At 32.0% G+C, this 15632-nt stretch overlaps 2 protein-coding genes across 4 annotated transcripts in view; one reads left to right on the plus strand and one right to left on the minus strand.

Moving 5' to 3' along the window:
* Positions 1–15632, minus strand: part of LOC126762710 (39S ribosomal protein L20, mitochondrial) — a 366701-nt gene that overhangs the window by 341165 nt on the left and 9904 nt on the right. The gene's annotated exons all lie outside the window — the stretch shown is intronic.
* LOC126762691 (facilitated trehalose transporter Tret1) overlaps positions 1–15632 on the plus strand; it is a 70628-nt gene that overhangs the window by 50109 nt on the left and 4887 nt on the right. For 2 of the 3 annotated variants that reach the window (XM_050479628.1, XM_050479629.1), the window contains exon 3: positions 670–748. Coding sequence is in view for 1 of the 3 variants with exons in the window: in XM_050479627.1 (XP_050335584.1) it covers positions 5836–5946 (111 nt within the window). In the remaining 2 variants the exon portion in view is untranslated. Of the gene's footprint in view, positions 1–669; positions 749–4521; positions 5947–15632 lie in introns of those variants that run through there. The other variant, XM_050479627.1, reaches the window with a different exon arrangement.

Genomic DNA, 15632 nt, shown 5'->3' on the forward strand with positions numbered 1-15632 from the left:
AAATCAAATGCTAAGTTTTAAGATTTCTTCAATATGAGAAAGAGATGAATCGAACAAGCAGCTAGCATAAAACGAATGAATATGATCATGCCAGAATTTAGAGCGATTATAAGGCTTTACTAAAATTTTACTTATTTTAAAGTAGGTATATTTTGTATTAAAATCGACTGCGGAAATTTGTGGTATGACTTTATATTCGACTAAATAGCGATTTTTAACAAAGATCAAGCATGACAAGAAGGAAAGAACTAGTTAAATACGTGTCGGCATGAATATGCTTCCTGTTGTTATTGCCCTTTCGCAATATGTTCTATAAAAATAATGGTTTTATTTTAATTATAATATAAAACCAATTTCTAATTATCCTTGCTGACTTTTCCAGTCCTGCAACAATTAGAAAGAAACCCCATCACTTTTCGTATTATCAATTTTTTAACTTAAAAAAACTTCTGAAAGGTCAGATTTAGGCTTATTATCCCTAATTTCATTTCTCAACTATCTTCTCCTATTCCTTTTGAACTACATAAGTACTTTCGTGAATTTCAAATATTTTGCAAATTATATAAAATGTAAAATTTGTACTTAAACATTTTTTTTATTTTTGACTGAACAAATATACCAAATATTCCATAAAAACTAATAATTATTTTTATATTTTTCTCTTTGCAGCACTTAAACTACCACTAAAAGATTTGTGTAATCTTTGAAAAACATCATATACCTCAATTAAGGCTTCACTTTTTATCCGGTAAGTAAAATAAAAACCTATATTTTTTTAATAAAACAGAAAAAAAAAACAAAAAGACAAATGACTGGAAGACCTACATTCAAGTGTCAGGCTTTTATGTTCAAAATACGTACATATGTTTTGTCTATATCCTAAGTACATAGGCATAAATTTATATCTGAGATATGTTCAGTAATTCAGTATTAACTAAGTCTTCTTAACTTGGGTTTATCGTCGAAATGGCGCAAGATAATTTAGTTCTAAAACAGATTAACAGGAAATTTTGTCAGCGCTAATCCTTTATTCGAATCACGTAAAGTGATACTGGGGCAATTTTAAATTCTCAAGGTTAGTTCTATATAATATTTAAGTGAAGCATTATTTATTCTATGATGCATCGAGTTGTATAAAAATTACTCATTCTTATCTATATAAAGCAAGTAAAATCGAATAAGTATTAGTTCGTGTGCATTTCAATGTTATTCGATATACCATTTGAGGTTAATATTCTAATAAGGCTTGACATTTTTGCCGACACTGCCGTGTATTTGTATTGTATGTATTAAGGTGCGCCTTGTTTTACGTTAAAATTTGTAAAATGAAGTCTTGATGAAAGCAAGCGCATGAAAAAGAAATAAAATAAAATAAAATAAAATAAAGTAAAAAAATAAAATAAAATAAAATAAAATAAAATAAAATAAAATAAAATAAAATAAAATAAAATAAAATAAAATAAAATAAAATAAAATAAAATAAAATAAAATAAAATAAAATAAAATAAAATAAAATAAAATAAAATAAAATAAAATAAAATAAAATAAAATAAAATAAAATAAAATAAAATAAAATAAAATAAAATAAAAGAAAATGAAAGAAAATAAATTGAATTAAAACTAAACAAAATCAAAATAAAATAACTAAAATAAAATAAAATTAAATTAAATAAAATAAAGTAAAATAAAATTAAATTAATTAAATTTTTTTCAAATTTTTAAAATAATTTAAATTAGATTAAATTAAATAAATTAACATGCAATTAAATTAAATGAATTTATATAAGATTAAACTAAATTAAATTAAAACAAAGTAAAAAATATTTTAATTAAAGCGGGTTGAAATTAAATACAGTTGCATAAAGTTAAATAAAAATAGCAGAAAAAGTAAAATAATTAAAAAGAAATGAAAAAGGTTAAACTAAAACAAAACGCAAACATAAAATCATATTATAAACTTGTTCGAAATAAACTTAAACGAATCAATAAATCAAGAGATTTTTGTCAGATTTTGCCAATAAAGTTATAAAATAACAAAAATTAAACTGTATAAAAATATATTTACAAAATATGACATTAAGTGTTGCTCTTAAAAAGGAAGCAACCGCCCTAATGCACTATAATCATCAAGTATTCATACCTGCCTAGGCTTATGCAATTTTTAAAACGCAATTTGCAATTGTTTGCGACATGTACACACTTATGCAAATAAATATTTTGACTTTGAAGACTCCTTGACATCCAACAGAGTCAAGCTAATACATAATATGAGGATATACATATGCACATATGTATGTATAAAATAATAAGCACAACACTTTACATACATACTATTACAATAACAAAAAATATTGTAATTCGCAGTAAATTCAAAATTTGTTTTGGCTAACATTTTCTTGAAATTATAATTATCTTTTAATTTGGTTGACAAACATTTAATTTTCATTCCTTATCTCTTTATTTAATTCCCAAATATTTACAGTCTTCGGTAAACAACTAAAATATTTATCAACACATTAGTATTAGTAGTGGAATTCAATAATTTGGAAATAAGTAGGAAGAAATGAAAAAATAAAAGAGATTAAAATGGAAAGAAAAAAAAAATTGAAAAAGTAGTAAAAAGAATACTAAAAATTGGAAGACATCAAAAATGAAGAATACTGCTACCACTATAGAATTCATTTAGTCATTAAAGCACATCAAAAAGCTTGTTCATATAAACACGTAAATTCTAATGTTAATGTTTATTTACAAACTTTAGGGTTCACAATTTTTTCCACAATATTAGCAAATTTGGAAAATGCTTTTCAACATAATATAAATAAGTATGTATATTTGAACTAGAGACCACATGCATGAAATATTGTTAATTATTAACTTTAATGTTCTAGAAATTTTCTTCTTTTAGCGCTGATTCATTTCCCAAAATACTTTTTCGAAACTATTTCTTTACTTTCATTAAATAAATGAAGACACCAGCGGCTTTGATTTCGCCGCGAATTCCAAGAAATTTGAAAAAATGCATTATTGAGTTAATTTTTTGAACTCGTTTGGATTTAGAGACAATTACTGGATTATCCGAAAAGCATTTTTCGCTTCATTTTCGCGTTTATACTCGTATAGTTCCCGTCAGTACGATTGACTGAGTAAATAGAAAACAAAGTTCTCCACACAAAATATTGTTTTTGTTGTTAGAATGTTATTAAAGAACTATTTACTATTTTTATAATTATACGAGGGCTTATCCAAGAATAATTATTTACTCCAAATTCACTATTAAACACGAATATCCTCTATAAACCCCCACTCTGACTTTAGCAGACTGTTAAGAGGTGTGCCCAGCCCACATACCTAGCAAAAATTCAATATTTACTAATTGAATTGCGTATTATATACATACATACATATGTATGTATATCTCAAACCAATTCAGGTACAAAGCAATTTCGGAACCTTTTAGAATTATGCGTCAGCGGTCTGGGAAACGATGTAATCAAGGCAATTTCGCTGGTATTGCATAAGACAATCTCTTTCACCATTAGCCGAAAAAATTTATAATCCATGATTTTCTGCTTTTTATAAAGGAATTGGCTGATTTGAATTTATTTTTACTGTTATTGCGCTCAGATACGTTTCCGCTCTTTAAATTTATTTTCGCACGAAAGTTACTTGTGCTCTTACATACTCGTAGGTGTATAAAAAATCGATTTATTCCTACCCAAAACATTTCCATATCTCTGCTGTGACGTATGTACATGCATTTTATTGCAACCGCAGCAACAACAAACAACATTTAGCTTAAAACAACAAAAGCAAATGAAAAGAGGGGCACGTACTATTTGGCTGAGTGCACCGCGAGCGCTTAGTTGCGTTGAGAGCATGACGAAGCTACTTTCAAAGCAAAACAAAAAATATAAAAGAACTAAAGCAAAGCAAAAATCGTACATTGAACGAAACTATGCAAAAAAGCAAAAAACAGGAACTCTTATCGGCTCTGCAGCCTACATACCGCTACCCTCTTCCCACTTGTGTGCGCCTAGCGTCACACTACACACAATGCCAACAACACGCTGTCGCCACACCAGCCCCTTAGCCGACAAGCCACGCTACACCAGTGGTGAATGACTTGTTAGACCAGCCAGCAGCTGTCAAATGCAACAACAAAATAGCGCCAAAGCTTTGCAGCTGCCGTTTTGGAGGTGTGCGCGACGCGACTGCTTTGAGCAATGGTATGCATACACGAAGGAATGGGAGAGGGCGTGGACGATGCTGAGCGCGCTCGTGAGTAAAATAACAGGCGCACGCGATATACACTAGCTAACATACATATATACAGTTATATGTGTGTGTGCCATGCCACCAGATGCGTCGGCACTCACACCAATACGCACAAAAGGCGGCATTTTAAGGTGTGTGCGTGCGTGCGCTACAATGCCGTGGCGCGAATTGCCACCGGCACGAGAATGCTTGGTGGATACGAGTTTTTATATTTCGTGCGAGAGGCGAATTTTTTAGCATTTACTTGTAAGCATTCAGGCGGTACAGAAACAAAGTTCGATTTACGCGCTTAGCTGGAAATTAGTGGAAAAACAAGAGCAAATTTATATAACGAAACATACTCAACCATACGTACTCGGCAAAACATATTTACGTAAAACCATACATACATACATATAAATGTATACACTTAAACATAAATAGACATGCATATAAAACGGAAATAAAAGTAAAAGTGCAAAGGAAAGCAAAGCGACGCAGGAAGTGCATTGAAACTGTGTGATAGAGCATATCAGGATACTAACGGCAATATCGAGCAATAAGTATAACGGAATTAGTACATATGTAGTTGTATTGTATATATGTATGTAAAGTTAAAATAGCAGTGGCAGCAAAAATACGATCAAAAATCTAGTCAGTCAAAAATCTACAGGAGTTCGTAGTTTTTGGTAAGAAAAACCGAAACAAAACTGAGCAGATAAGAATCAAAAAATCTGTAGTCCATAAAACCCAGCCCGGCATTGTTGTCAAAAATACGTGTTTTGTGAAATACGCCAGTATCAAGGACAAAAAAGCAAAACCAATAGCAACATAAACTATAAATAAAAGCCGAGGCAACAACGTCAATGTCACGGCATAACGGAGCATGCGTCAATATTGTTGATTGCCAAAGTGTGGGTGTTATTGTGGCGTCAGGACTCAGTACGGCACGAAGTCGTAAGTAACCTGGTCATACGTTAGCGTAGAAACCCGGCCAGCGTTTCGCAACCGAAAAACGAAGCTCGTAGTGAGCATTAGATAGCGAGCGCCAGGAGCACAAAGTCCAAAACGGTGAATCTGCATTTAACAGTTGGACGAGCAGCAGCAAGTAACGGCAGCATAAGTGCAGTAGTTTTATGATTAATCATCACAAATAACATTGACAATAACATTCGAAGGACATTGCTTTCGTCGTGGTAAAAACGTGGGAATTTATAATATACACAAATAGACAACTTTATAAAAAATAAGCTGAATATATATTAGTAATATAGTGCGTGAGTGCAAGTGCAAGTGAGAAAGCAAAATTTTTTGACATTCGGTTACAATCGCTATTCAATTGAAAAGACACATTTCATCATTCCACAACTCGAAATAATCGTAGTCTTGTAGACAGAGAATTACAAATAAACTGAAGACACCTGACGAAATACATTTGCAAAAAACTCAGCAGAAGGAGTACCGTTTTTACAGGATTACTACTGTTATATTACAATCATAAACAAATAATTAGTGCAACCACGAAAATACTACCAGAAAAGTATTAAATAATCGAAAAAAGGAACGATAACCAGCAACATGTCGACGACCTCAATGGAAAATACGCCTGCCAAAGTGGGCGTTAAAGAGGAGAGCGCCCACTTGCTGGAGGCCTCTGACACCGGTGAAAAATATGGCTCGAACAAAGCGGTATGCAATGAAAAATCTATAACTAAGTATTATAACACTATAATAGAAGAATGAAAGATCTATAAATACTCTTTTTCTATAAGAATAGTAACATTTGCACATTTATTCCTTCTCAACCCAACACCAGAGCATTAATCATGAATTTTATAACAAATCAGAGCTTCTAAAAATCACCAGTGAAACAAAATCCATATACTAATATATATTGCATATCCAAATCAAACTTTCCCTGTGTTTTGAGTCAAGAATTGCAACATATTTTGAACTTTGATTTATTCATCGATTTTGAACATAACCTTTTTACTTGCTTATTTTTTTGAGATCATTTTGAAATGTTCAATCATAATATAAAATATATGTATATTTAGACTGTGAGTATATGTCAAAGTTTCACTGAAGCTTTCACGTAAAAAAGCTCTGCTCTACCTTGATTCTTACATTTCACTAGGAGTTTAAATCTTGGTATAAATGTCTTCCTTCATAGTTCAGATAAATAAAAAATCTGAAAAGTTGCTCTAGTTTAGGTTAGATGTTTCACTTGGAAGTTGACCTTTTTTGTCAAACTTTTACTGCACTTCAAATAAGCGAGAGCTCCAAATTGAACTTGCGACTTTTTAGATACACATTTTGAAATCTCTTTTGATAGAATAAACAGTCCGTGTAAAACACAATAAAAATGATATGCCTTGGGCTTTGAATACTCCTTATAAAGCTTTCACTAATTTAATGTAGCAAACAAAAGCTCTAAAGCCTATTTGAAACTATCTTTATATTGAAGTATTTTGACTTGCCTTCCCTTAAATGTTATGTTTGGTTTTATGTTCGAAACTGCAGGCATTACAAGAAATTGTTACCAAAAACATTTACTTCTGCATTATTTCTCCATTACAATTTTTACATTTGAACGAAATTTTAGTCCATATCTTTATTGTCATAATACTAATTTTGACTTAAAATCAGCTTCTGCTTCTAAAACTGCGATTTTTGCAGCAACTTGCTAAATAGTTCTGCCAACATTATATTCTAATAACCGTTAAATAAGCTATTAATAGAAATTTTTATGACAGCAGTTATCGGGTGAGCTAAATAACTGGTCTCCAGCCGGTGCAGTGCTTGCCAAATGCAATTGCAAGCGCCACGCCAAGCCCACAATTGGCGCAAGACCACAGACCACCGGTTGCTATACTTAATACTCCGACAGTCGGTTGTTGGTGACCAAATTTGTAATTGCGAAACTTATAGCGCCAATGCCAGCAACAAACTGGCTTAAATACAATATTTACATAAACTTACATATGTAGATATATAATTATATACAAATGTGTGTATGTTTATATATTTATGCGTGCCAGCTTGCACTTTGTATGCATATGCATATACATATGTAAATACACCGCCAACTTTGTTGTTGTCGCCACACGATGCGCGTTCATTTGCCCGCTATCTTTTCAATATTCACTGTTTTATTAGACTTTTTGTTGTTTTTGTACAGCAGCTTTGCTTTTTGGCCTGCAGCCTTACCAATGCTAATGGAAAATTTTTTAAGACGCAATATGTGTCTGCGCCAACACAAGCGTGATTGTGTTTGTATTGGTAATGTTTGCACGCAAGTAAAGTTCGGCTCACACTTCCACTCACGAATAAGACTTTGCAATGATTTTTTCTTGTTTCCTTGTATGATTGTGTGCTGTTGACGCTGTGTCTGTGGCCAGCGTTGGCCGTTGACAGACAGATGTGCATTAGTAGTTGTTATCTCGCTACTTGTCTTCAATTGTCTAAACTAGTTTTGGCTTTTAAAGCACAATTTTTCCATGACACGGTCTTCTTATTGAATTCGATGAATTTATAATAATTTCATAATTGCATAATATTTAATATTCACACGTACATTCTAACGAGAGAAAATTAGAATTCTTCTTTGAGAGACAGCAACCAATCATGCTCTTAAGATCACCTCGTTTTGATTTGTTGACATTGCAGCAACTCGAGTCTATTTCCAAAGTTTTTGTTTATCTCTCAGGAGTTCGTACTTGCAATATTTCTTTGGACAATGGGTTTCAGAAACTCCTCAATGAAACATAATGTTTCCAGTTGACAGCTTGACAGCTTGAAACCTTAAACTCGACTTAACCGCGATTTTCTTAAGCTCGCCAATGAAAATACCAATTCTTATGTTAGTGATTAAACTTGAGTTGCTGGCTTTTATTTGAGAGGTTTTTTGTTTAAATCTGATCGTCTTATTGCATAAGGATACTGTTCTTAATTTCAAAGCTTTGCGCGGGTTGATATCTCTTCACATTTTGATACTAGGAAACATGACGAGGCAAGTTAACATACATATGTATGTACATTCATATGTATGAACATATACATATGTATATGTGTGAAATAATTGTTTAATCCAGAAACTCTCAAGTTTGGTAACAGGAAACAGTAGAAAGCAGTTCTAAATCTCTCTATAAGTTATCATAGTTCACCAGCTTTCAATAAAAAAATAATTAAAGTCACTGCGAACTACGTTTTTATTTGATTAATATTATGAAATTTGTCATTTATTTTTTTTGGAAATTTTACTAACCTTCTATTTAAAAAGCAATAATTTATTTAATTTACGCGTAATTGAAATTCTAAAGCACGTCCCAAAAGTTGGTTAGAAATTTTAATGACTTTACTTTTTCCCCAAAATCGTCAACATCGCTTTTTCTGATAATTCCTTTCAATGGCCACTGATTAGTATTACAATCAATTAACCTCAATTTTCATGCAATTTGGAAATTTTAGCAAACAGTAATTGCTCTGCTCATGCATATGTACTTTTCTTTTTGGTATGTTGTTATACGTGTTTTAAAAAAACCGGAAGTAAAATTTTCAAAATTGTTGCGGAAAGTGAGGAATTGAATTAAAAATTAAATTAAAATCAAAATACGCATAAATGTAAATATACTTTTTACTTTTCAATTAAAGTAAATAAATGGCACAATTAGATGTGCCAGGTGATTATTATTGATTCACGTGTGACCTAACCTCAATAAAAAATTAATTTGATTAAAAGTAATTAATTAATTAAAATTAAATTAATAAAATATATCCATAAATTGACGCTAATTACTTGACTTTAGAAGGTTTTTGAATAAACATTCCCGTTAAAAACTTTTCTGGTATTATAGTTTTCTTCAAAACTTCATAAAAATGTGAACTCGAAACTAACGTTCTTAAACAAAGAAAATGATCCATTTTTGAAGGATAGGTGGACCACGACAACCACGTCCCCATTTTCCACCTCTCTAAAGACGTTAGAACCCCATCAACTCGAAGCACACTGCAAATTATATTTCATAAATTCATTCTTCAACCACAACAATATTTTAATATTTTATTGCTATAAAACCACAGATGATATTAATCATCATCACAAATAATATGACAAATATGTAGAAAAAGGAAACCTAAAATAGACTCCTAAAGGCCTTACATACCCACAAACAATGCAAATGGTTGACATGAAATTCGAGCTTTTGTAAATAGAGAAAGATTGCCGTCCAACTTGTCACTTGCGTCATTTCAAACGCGATTACATAAACATGCAACAATTGTATGCCAACAAATATACATACTTATGTACTTAATACTACACGGCAGCATCTCTGTTAACCACATTTACATATGTCGACAGCTCAAATATCCTTAGATGGGATTCTGTACCTCTAAATGTATGAATATACTCTCTCTTAATCTATATTATGCCGTAATTGCTTACACTTTGTCAACATTGCTATATCTTGCACTAATTATCGCGCGCCTACTGTAGCTTTTACTGCTGAGTAATTATGCCTCATTGATGTTGCAAGGTTAAAAAGGTCACTGCTTAATTTCAATTCACTATTTATTCATATTTTTGGCTTATTTATACTTAAATTTATTATCTGTTTTTATACCATCACTCATACCCGCGTTGGTACTTTTTTGATATTTTTACGTGCGTAAATTTAAGTGAAATTGATAAACAATTTCGAACAAAATAAACAACGATTTTCATTCAAACGCCTTTGCACCACTTGGCGTTATTTACTTCGTCATTATTTACTTTGGCTCACATGGCTTTCGTTTCAACATGTGCCTCTCGTCGCCTTTGCGCAATAGTGTTTGTTCCACTTTTGGAAATTGGTCCAAAATATTTGTTTGTAAACAGCCGAAAATCGGTTAAGACTATTTTAAGAAATTACGCTAGGTTTAAGATGTTATTTTGGGAAATATTCTATGATTATACTCATTTGGAACGTTTCTTTCACAGACTTATATGAGTATATTAGCAACTGAACTCATTAGCTCTCCCATTTTTAGTCCGATTAATCTCTATAGTAAATTTGAAGAGTAAATTCCTTGATCAAATCGTTCGAAACTGCTACTCTTGACCTCACACGGTTGTAGTAAAATTGACACCCTTGAAAACTCGCAACATAAAGATTCTTTCCTGCAAAATGTTTGTAACACGGACATATCTTCGGAAGTTTACGTTGAGTAACACCTCTTCTTTTTTAGTTTTTGCTTTGTATTACACATTGAGAGTATCACCTTTGTGATAAGTAATGGAAAATCACATTATAACAACAAGCATTCGATTAGGGAACAGTTCAGATATAGGGTGGTTATTATAGAGATTCCAATGTGATAGGAATTCGTAAGCTCTGATTTCCTTCAAGTCCGAAGTAGTCTTTTTGAGTCAATGTTGAAATTGCTCTTGATTTAGGTATAGTCAGCATAGTTTAAAAAAAATTCTCGAAGCAAAATTTAATTTTTCCTATGAAGTAGTAGACGTTAAATACGAGAATAATAAAAAAAAGTCTGTGATACGATCCGTCAACCTTTCATAGTGATTGTAAAAAATTGTATTTAATTCATGACGCCACGAACCGCTGTATTTTGCCGTCTAACGAGTACCAGAAAAATAACAAGGTGTGACTGTCATTGTCTCATTTTTATAATTATTGCGTTAAGTACTTACTACTTATGGCAGATAATGGCAGATATAACAATTATGCGAGTATCGAATACGAATTTGTTGAGTGCCTACTGGCGAACCCGTTATAACCCACTTATAAAAAGTATTAGCTTTATTTTTAACAAAAGGGTGTGAATTGTATGATCGAAGTCTCGTTACCAGTTAACAAAGCTCTTGCTGCGAATCTATAATTGTTTTCTTATCTCATGCCATTGTAAATAGTTCGAAAATTCAGACATAAATATGTATGTACATATGTACATAAGTAGACATACATAAATTTGTACATACATACATATGTATGTATTTACTCCTATAGAGTCTACAGCGAAAAACGCGAAAGAAGTTTGGATGATTCATTGCTTATAAATTGATAAAGTTTGCGCCAAAATAAGCAGTCTCATACACAAATGTCGGCATTGTGATAATAACGGTAAATATCATCCAGTTAAATTATGGCGATTTCATATTTGCCTGGAGCCACCAGCGATATTATTGGAGTGCACATGTCTATTTTGGTGACCCCTGCATGTAATCATCGATAATAATAGCTGCCGTAGCGCTCCTTTGGCCAGACCACTGCGTTTGTGGGTGGCTCTTTATACCAATTACGGTATGCGTGTGCGACCTGACGTCGACGCAGGTGACAAAGAAGGCTACACCGACTTCGTGCATCATCAACTGCCGCGAGCCATTCACCCACAGCCATTCACATTACTTTTCAGTGCTTGACTTTGAAATGAACTCTGCGTTTCGTTAAGCTCTTTAACCAAAAAACACAAAAACAAAAAACAAGACCGAGAAAGGAACAAAGAGTCAGCATTATTGCGCGTAAAATTTTTAATATTGACGCACAAATATTTGAAATGCATTGGAAGCCAAGCGTTTGCTTTTAATTTCTTTGTCTTTCTTCGCGTTTTGCCGCAATACCCACATTCTTAACGAAGTTATGCAAATTTGTATGGAGTTAATGCAAAGCCAAAAACAAGAAATAATCGACTTCAATCGCTTGCATTTCTTGGTGTTTTATCAGCAGCGTGGGCGGTCATTAAGCGGAGTGTGCAAACAATTGGCGCAAATATCAATAAGTTCGGAGGTGAAACAGTAAATATGGCAACTACGCGCATATATGTATATATGTATATGTATGTCGCAATACCTGTTCGGCATACAAACTTGGGTACTGTAAATATGCTTACACAATAGCTGCCGGCATTCACTTCCTCAAGTATTTTAACGCCACTGAAAGTTGTACATTAGGGTGTGACGTATGCGTGGGGAAAGAAAGAAACAACTATATAGATCGAGTGCTTTAGATATTTTTCAAAATATGACTATTATTTCCAGAAAATTATGATCTACTATAACAAATTTGTTGTAACGATTATAGGATTTCAATACGGCTTAGATAGAGTGAAGCTTCAAGTCCTTTAAAATAGGCGTTTGCGGACAACTGGATCTTATTTGAGTCAAATTTTTTACCAGCGTCCAGTAGTCTGTAAAAGAGCAAATTTTGACTTTTAAAATTAAAAAAATTTTAAATTTTTGCATTTATTTATTTTTTTTTTCTGAAAATTAGAAATTTCGAAAATGATAAATATCAAAACTTTTAAATTTTTTTCAAATTATTTTTTTAATAAAATTAATTGTTTTAAATTGATTTTGTTAATTAACAAAATATGTACGTATGTCGAGGAAAAATTTATTATTGTGTACCACCCTAATGCTCATAATATATCTAGGTGTGAATGTTGATTCCACTTTGTGTAGTAAATATTAAAGGTATAGTAGCCGCTGAATTACAAGAAACTAACGGAAGCCACCATCAGCAAGGCTCATAAAGCTGCCCACTCAAACTGCACCCTGTAAAGGAAGCGGCAAATAGTGAAGGCATGCCATGTAACTTAAAACTTGCTTGTACTTAAAAGACATACATACATACGTTTGTATATAACAGGTTTTTATTGACAGTAACAGTTTATCAACTGATTGAAGATTGATTTAGTCAAGAGTGGTGGAGTGATTAATTCTTTATTTAGTAAAATAAATGCATATATTTGTATGTGCCAATTAGCACCATCTGTACTAATACTGTACTGGTTCGAAATTGTATGCAAAAACAATAAAATTATACAACAACTATAATAACATTGGCAATACTGTCACTGTCAACAACTTTATTATTCACGAGCTTTCTTTCCACGCAATGAAATGTTAATTAAGGTCAAAACGGGACGTGAAAACAATTGCCGCTTTTAAATCCACCTAGCAGATATACATATATTTACATACATACATATATGTAAATGCCAAAACGCATTTGCATGGCGAATGCAATGGAGCGTACGTGGCGAATATTAAGCATTTCATTGCGCAATAATTCACTCGCTTTTACGAGCATTACTATGCACTCTGAGGCACGCACAAATTTCATTGATGCCGAATGAGCTAATCGATGCTTTAAATTCCGTTACACATACTGACATGTATGCACTTTTAACGTGTTTACATGAAAGACACTCAAATCAATTATCTAACGAGATTTAAAGGTGTCAATCACCAACTACAAACGTGCATAACTACTATACATATGTATGTACATACATATATGAGATACATATGTACATATGTATGTATGTACTTATGCAGTTGCAAATATTTAACTGTTTTCGCATGCGTTTGCTTTATCTAAAAGCAAAGCTATATAAGTGCATTGGTTACATACAAATAAGCTCCAGAACAAATCCGGAAGTGCAGGCGCAATCCAGTTAACGTAGCTGAAGGCCTGTCGAAAATCACATAAACTGTTTGAAAATATGAACATCCGCTCTAACGTGTGAGATTTGAGTAAAGGTCAAATGGAAATCAGTGCAATTTAAATAAAATAAAAATACACTGAATTAGTTGGAAGAACTAAAAAAAAAAAACTCATCTGAATCTTATTGCAGATTTTCTAAATTTTTCAGGGCCATTTTATTTGTACACTAAAGACCTAGAAACAAATAATTGACGAATTTTCTTTCTGTTGAAATTTAGTTTTAAAATAGGGTTGTACTTTCCTAAACACCAAAAACAACAAACGGTGGGAAACTCAAGCTAAAGAAAATTTCTGTAATTCCGTGTTTAGGAATGAAGATACCAAAGTGACTAACTCGACTTAATGACACCACGTGTCTATAATAATAAGAGTCTAGCGACTAGTGCCAAATAAAGGTCTTTATAAAGTATATGTACAAAATAGTAGATACAGCACATAAACAAAAAAAAATTGAAGGGGAAAACGATTTGAACCATTTTTTTACGGAGCTCCGTATTTCTGAATAGTATTTAACGCTTATCGCCAAAAGGGTTATCGCGTGTTTATGAGACAACAGTAAACGTTCTTTACGCGGATCCTTTATCATGAACTCTCTATAAATGGTTAAGGAGTTTGTAGTAATAACAGTTTGACGAGTATTACCTAGCTTAGAAATGTCAAGATCTTCACAAACAACGTTTATTCTCACGCTTACCTCGATTTGGTGTTCATTTACAATTGAAAGAGAATCACTTTTTCCTAAGTCACTTCTTTTCATACAATTCCTAGTCCGCCATCTTAATTCTCTCAGAGGATTGAAAATATATGTATTTCGAATGGAAAAGAATTTTTTGAGGTTCATTTGTTTCATATCGTCACCTAAAATGCAAAACAATGAATCATAAAAAAAATCAAAAATCGTTGTCAGATATAACCAAAACTCAAATTTTGTTCCATAAAGAGTGGTTTCTATTATTTGCATTTTAAGTGACGAATTTATTTCATAACCAAATTCACATAATTAAACCAATGCTTTTCTCAATTCTTTGATGTCATTCATTACATATATATTTATGTATTTTGCTGTAATTATTTGTCGATAGCAACCATTAACTCTTTGATCAAAAATCATCAACCTATTGGACTACTAACGATTGCAAGATAAGCCTTACTCGATCGTCTATTTCATTTACGTCACAATCGACATATAATTTACCGTTATCACTATCCAATTGGTATTATCTGTCGATAATGAATTTACCTTTGTACTTACAAAAGTACTCTCACTTGTTAAATCAACCAACTACCAAGTACTTGAGGGAAAATTATCAATAATATCATAATAAGTGCTGTTTTGAACTATGCTTGTTGTATTTTAGTTTAACCAAATCTTTATCTCGATAAAAACCTTTATTTGTATGTTTCTTTGTTCCAGAAAAAATATTAAGCGCTAGGCAACTATTTTCTATTAATTAATCGCTCGCGATTTGCGAGAGTCATCTATAAAAAAGAATATCCTACACATCAATAAAAAAAATGTTTAATTAAATTTTCGAAATTACTGTTATTTTAAAATTCCTTAAGATATCATACACCTATAGTGCTCCAAATGAGCTTGCACTTAACTCTTCAATTTACATATGTATGTATACGAAAAGGTTTCATTATTGCTCTGTAGAACCTTTCCCTGGAGGTTTTCTTGTGGAGAGTGAGTATTTGCATTTACATAAATACTTATACGGAAAACTTTAGTTAATTAGTTATTGAACTTTCAGTCAGCTTTTAAGCTTGCGCTAAGTGCATTTGGTTGAAAAAAAGTTTCTTAAAAGCTTTCACTTTATATGCTGTGATTACTTGGTAATCCAAAATGTTCCCACTTTTCATATAAAG

Source organism: Bactrocera neohumeralis, chromosome 6 (genome assembly GCF_024586455.1).
Source record: "Bactrocera neohumeralis isolate Rockhampton chromosome 6, APGP_CSIRO_Bneo_wtdbg2-racon-allhic-juicebox.fasta_v2, whole genome shotgun sequence".
Taxonomy (NCBI): domain Eukaryota; kingdom Metazoa; phylum Arthropoda; class Insecta; order Diptera; family Tephritidae; genus Bactrocera; species Bactrocera neohumeralis.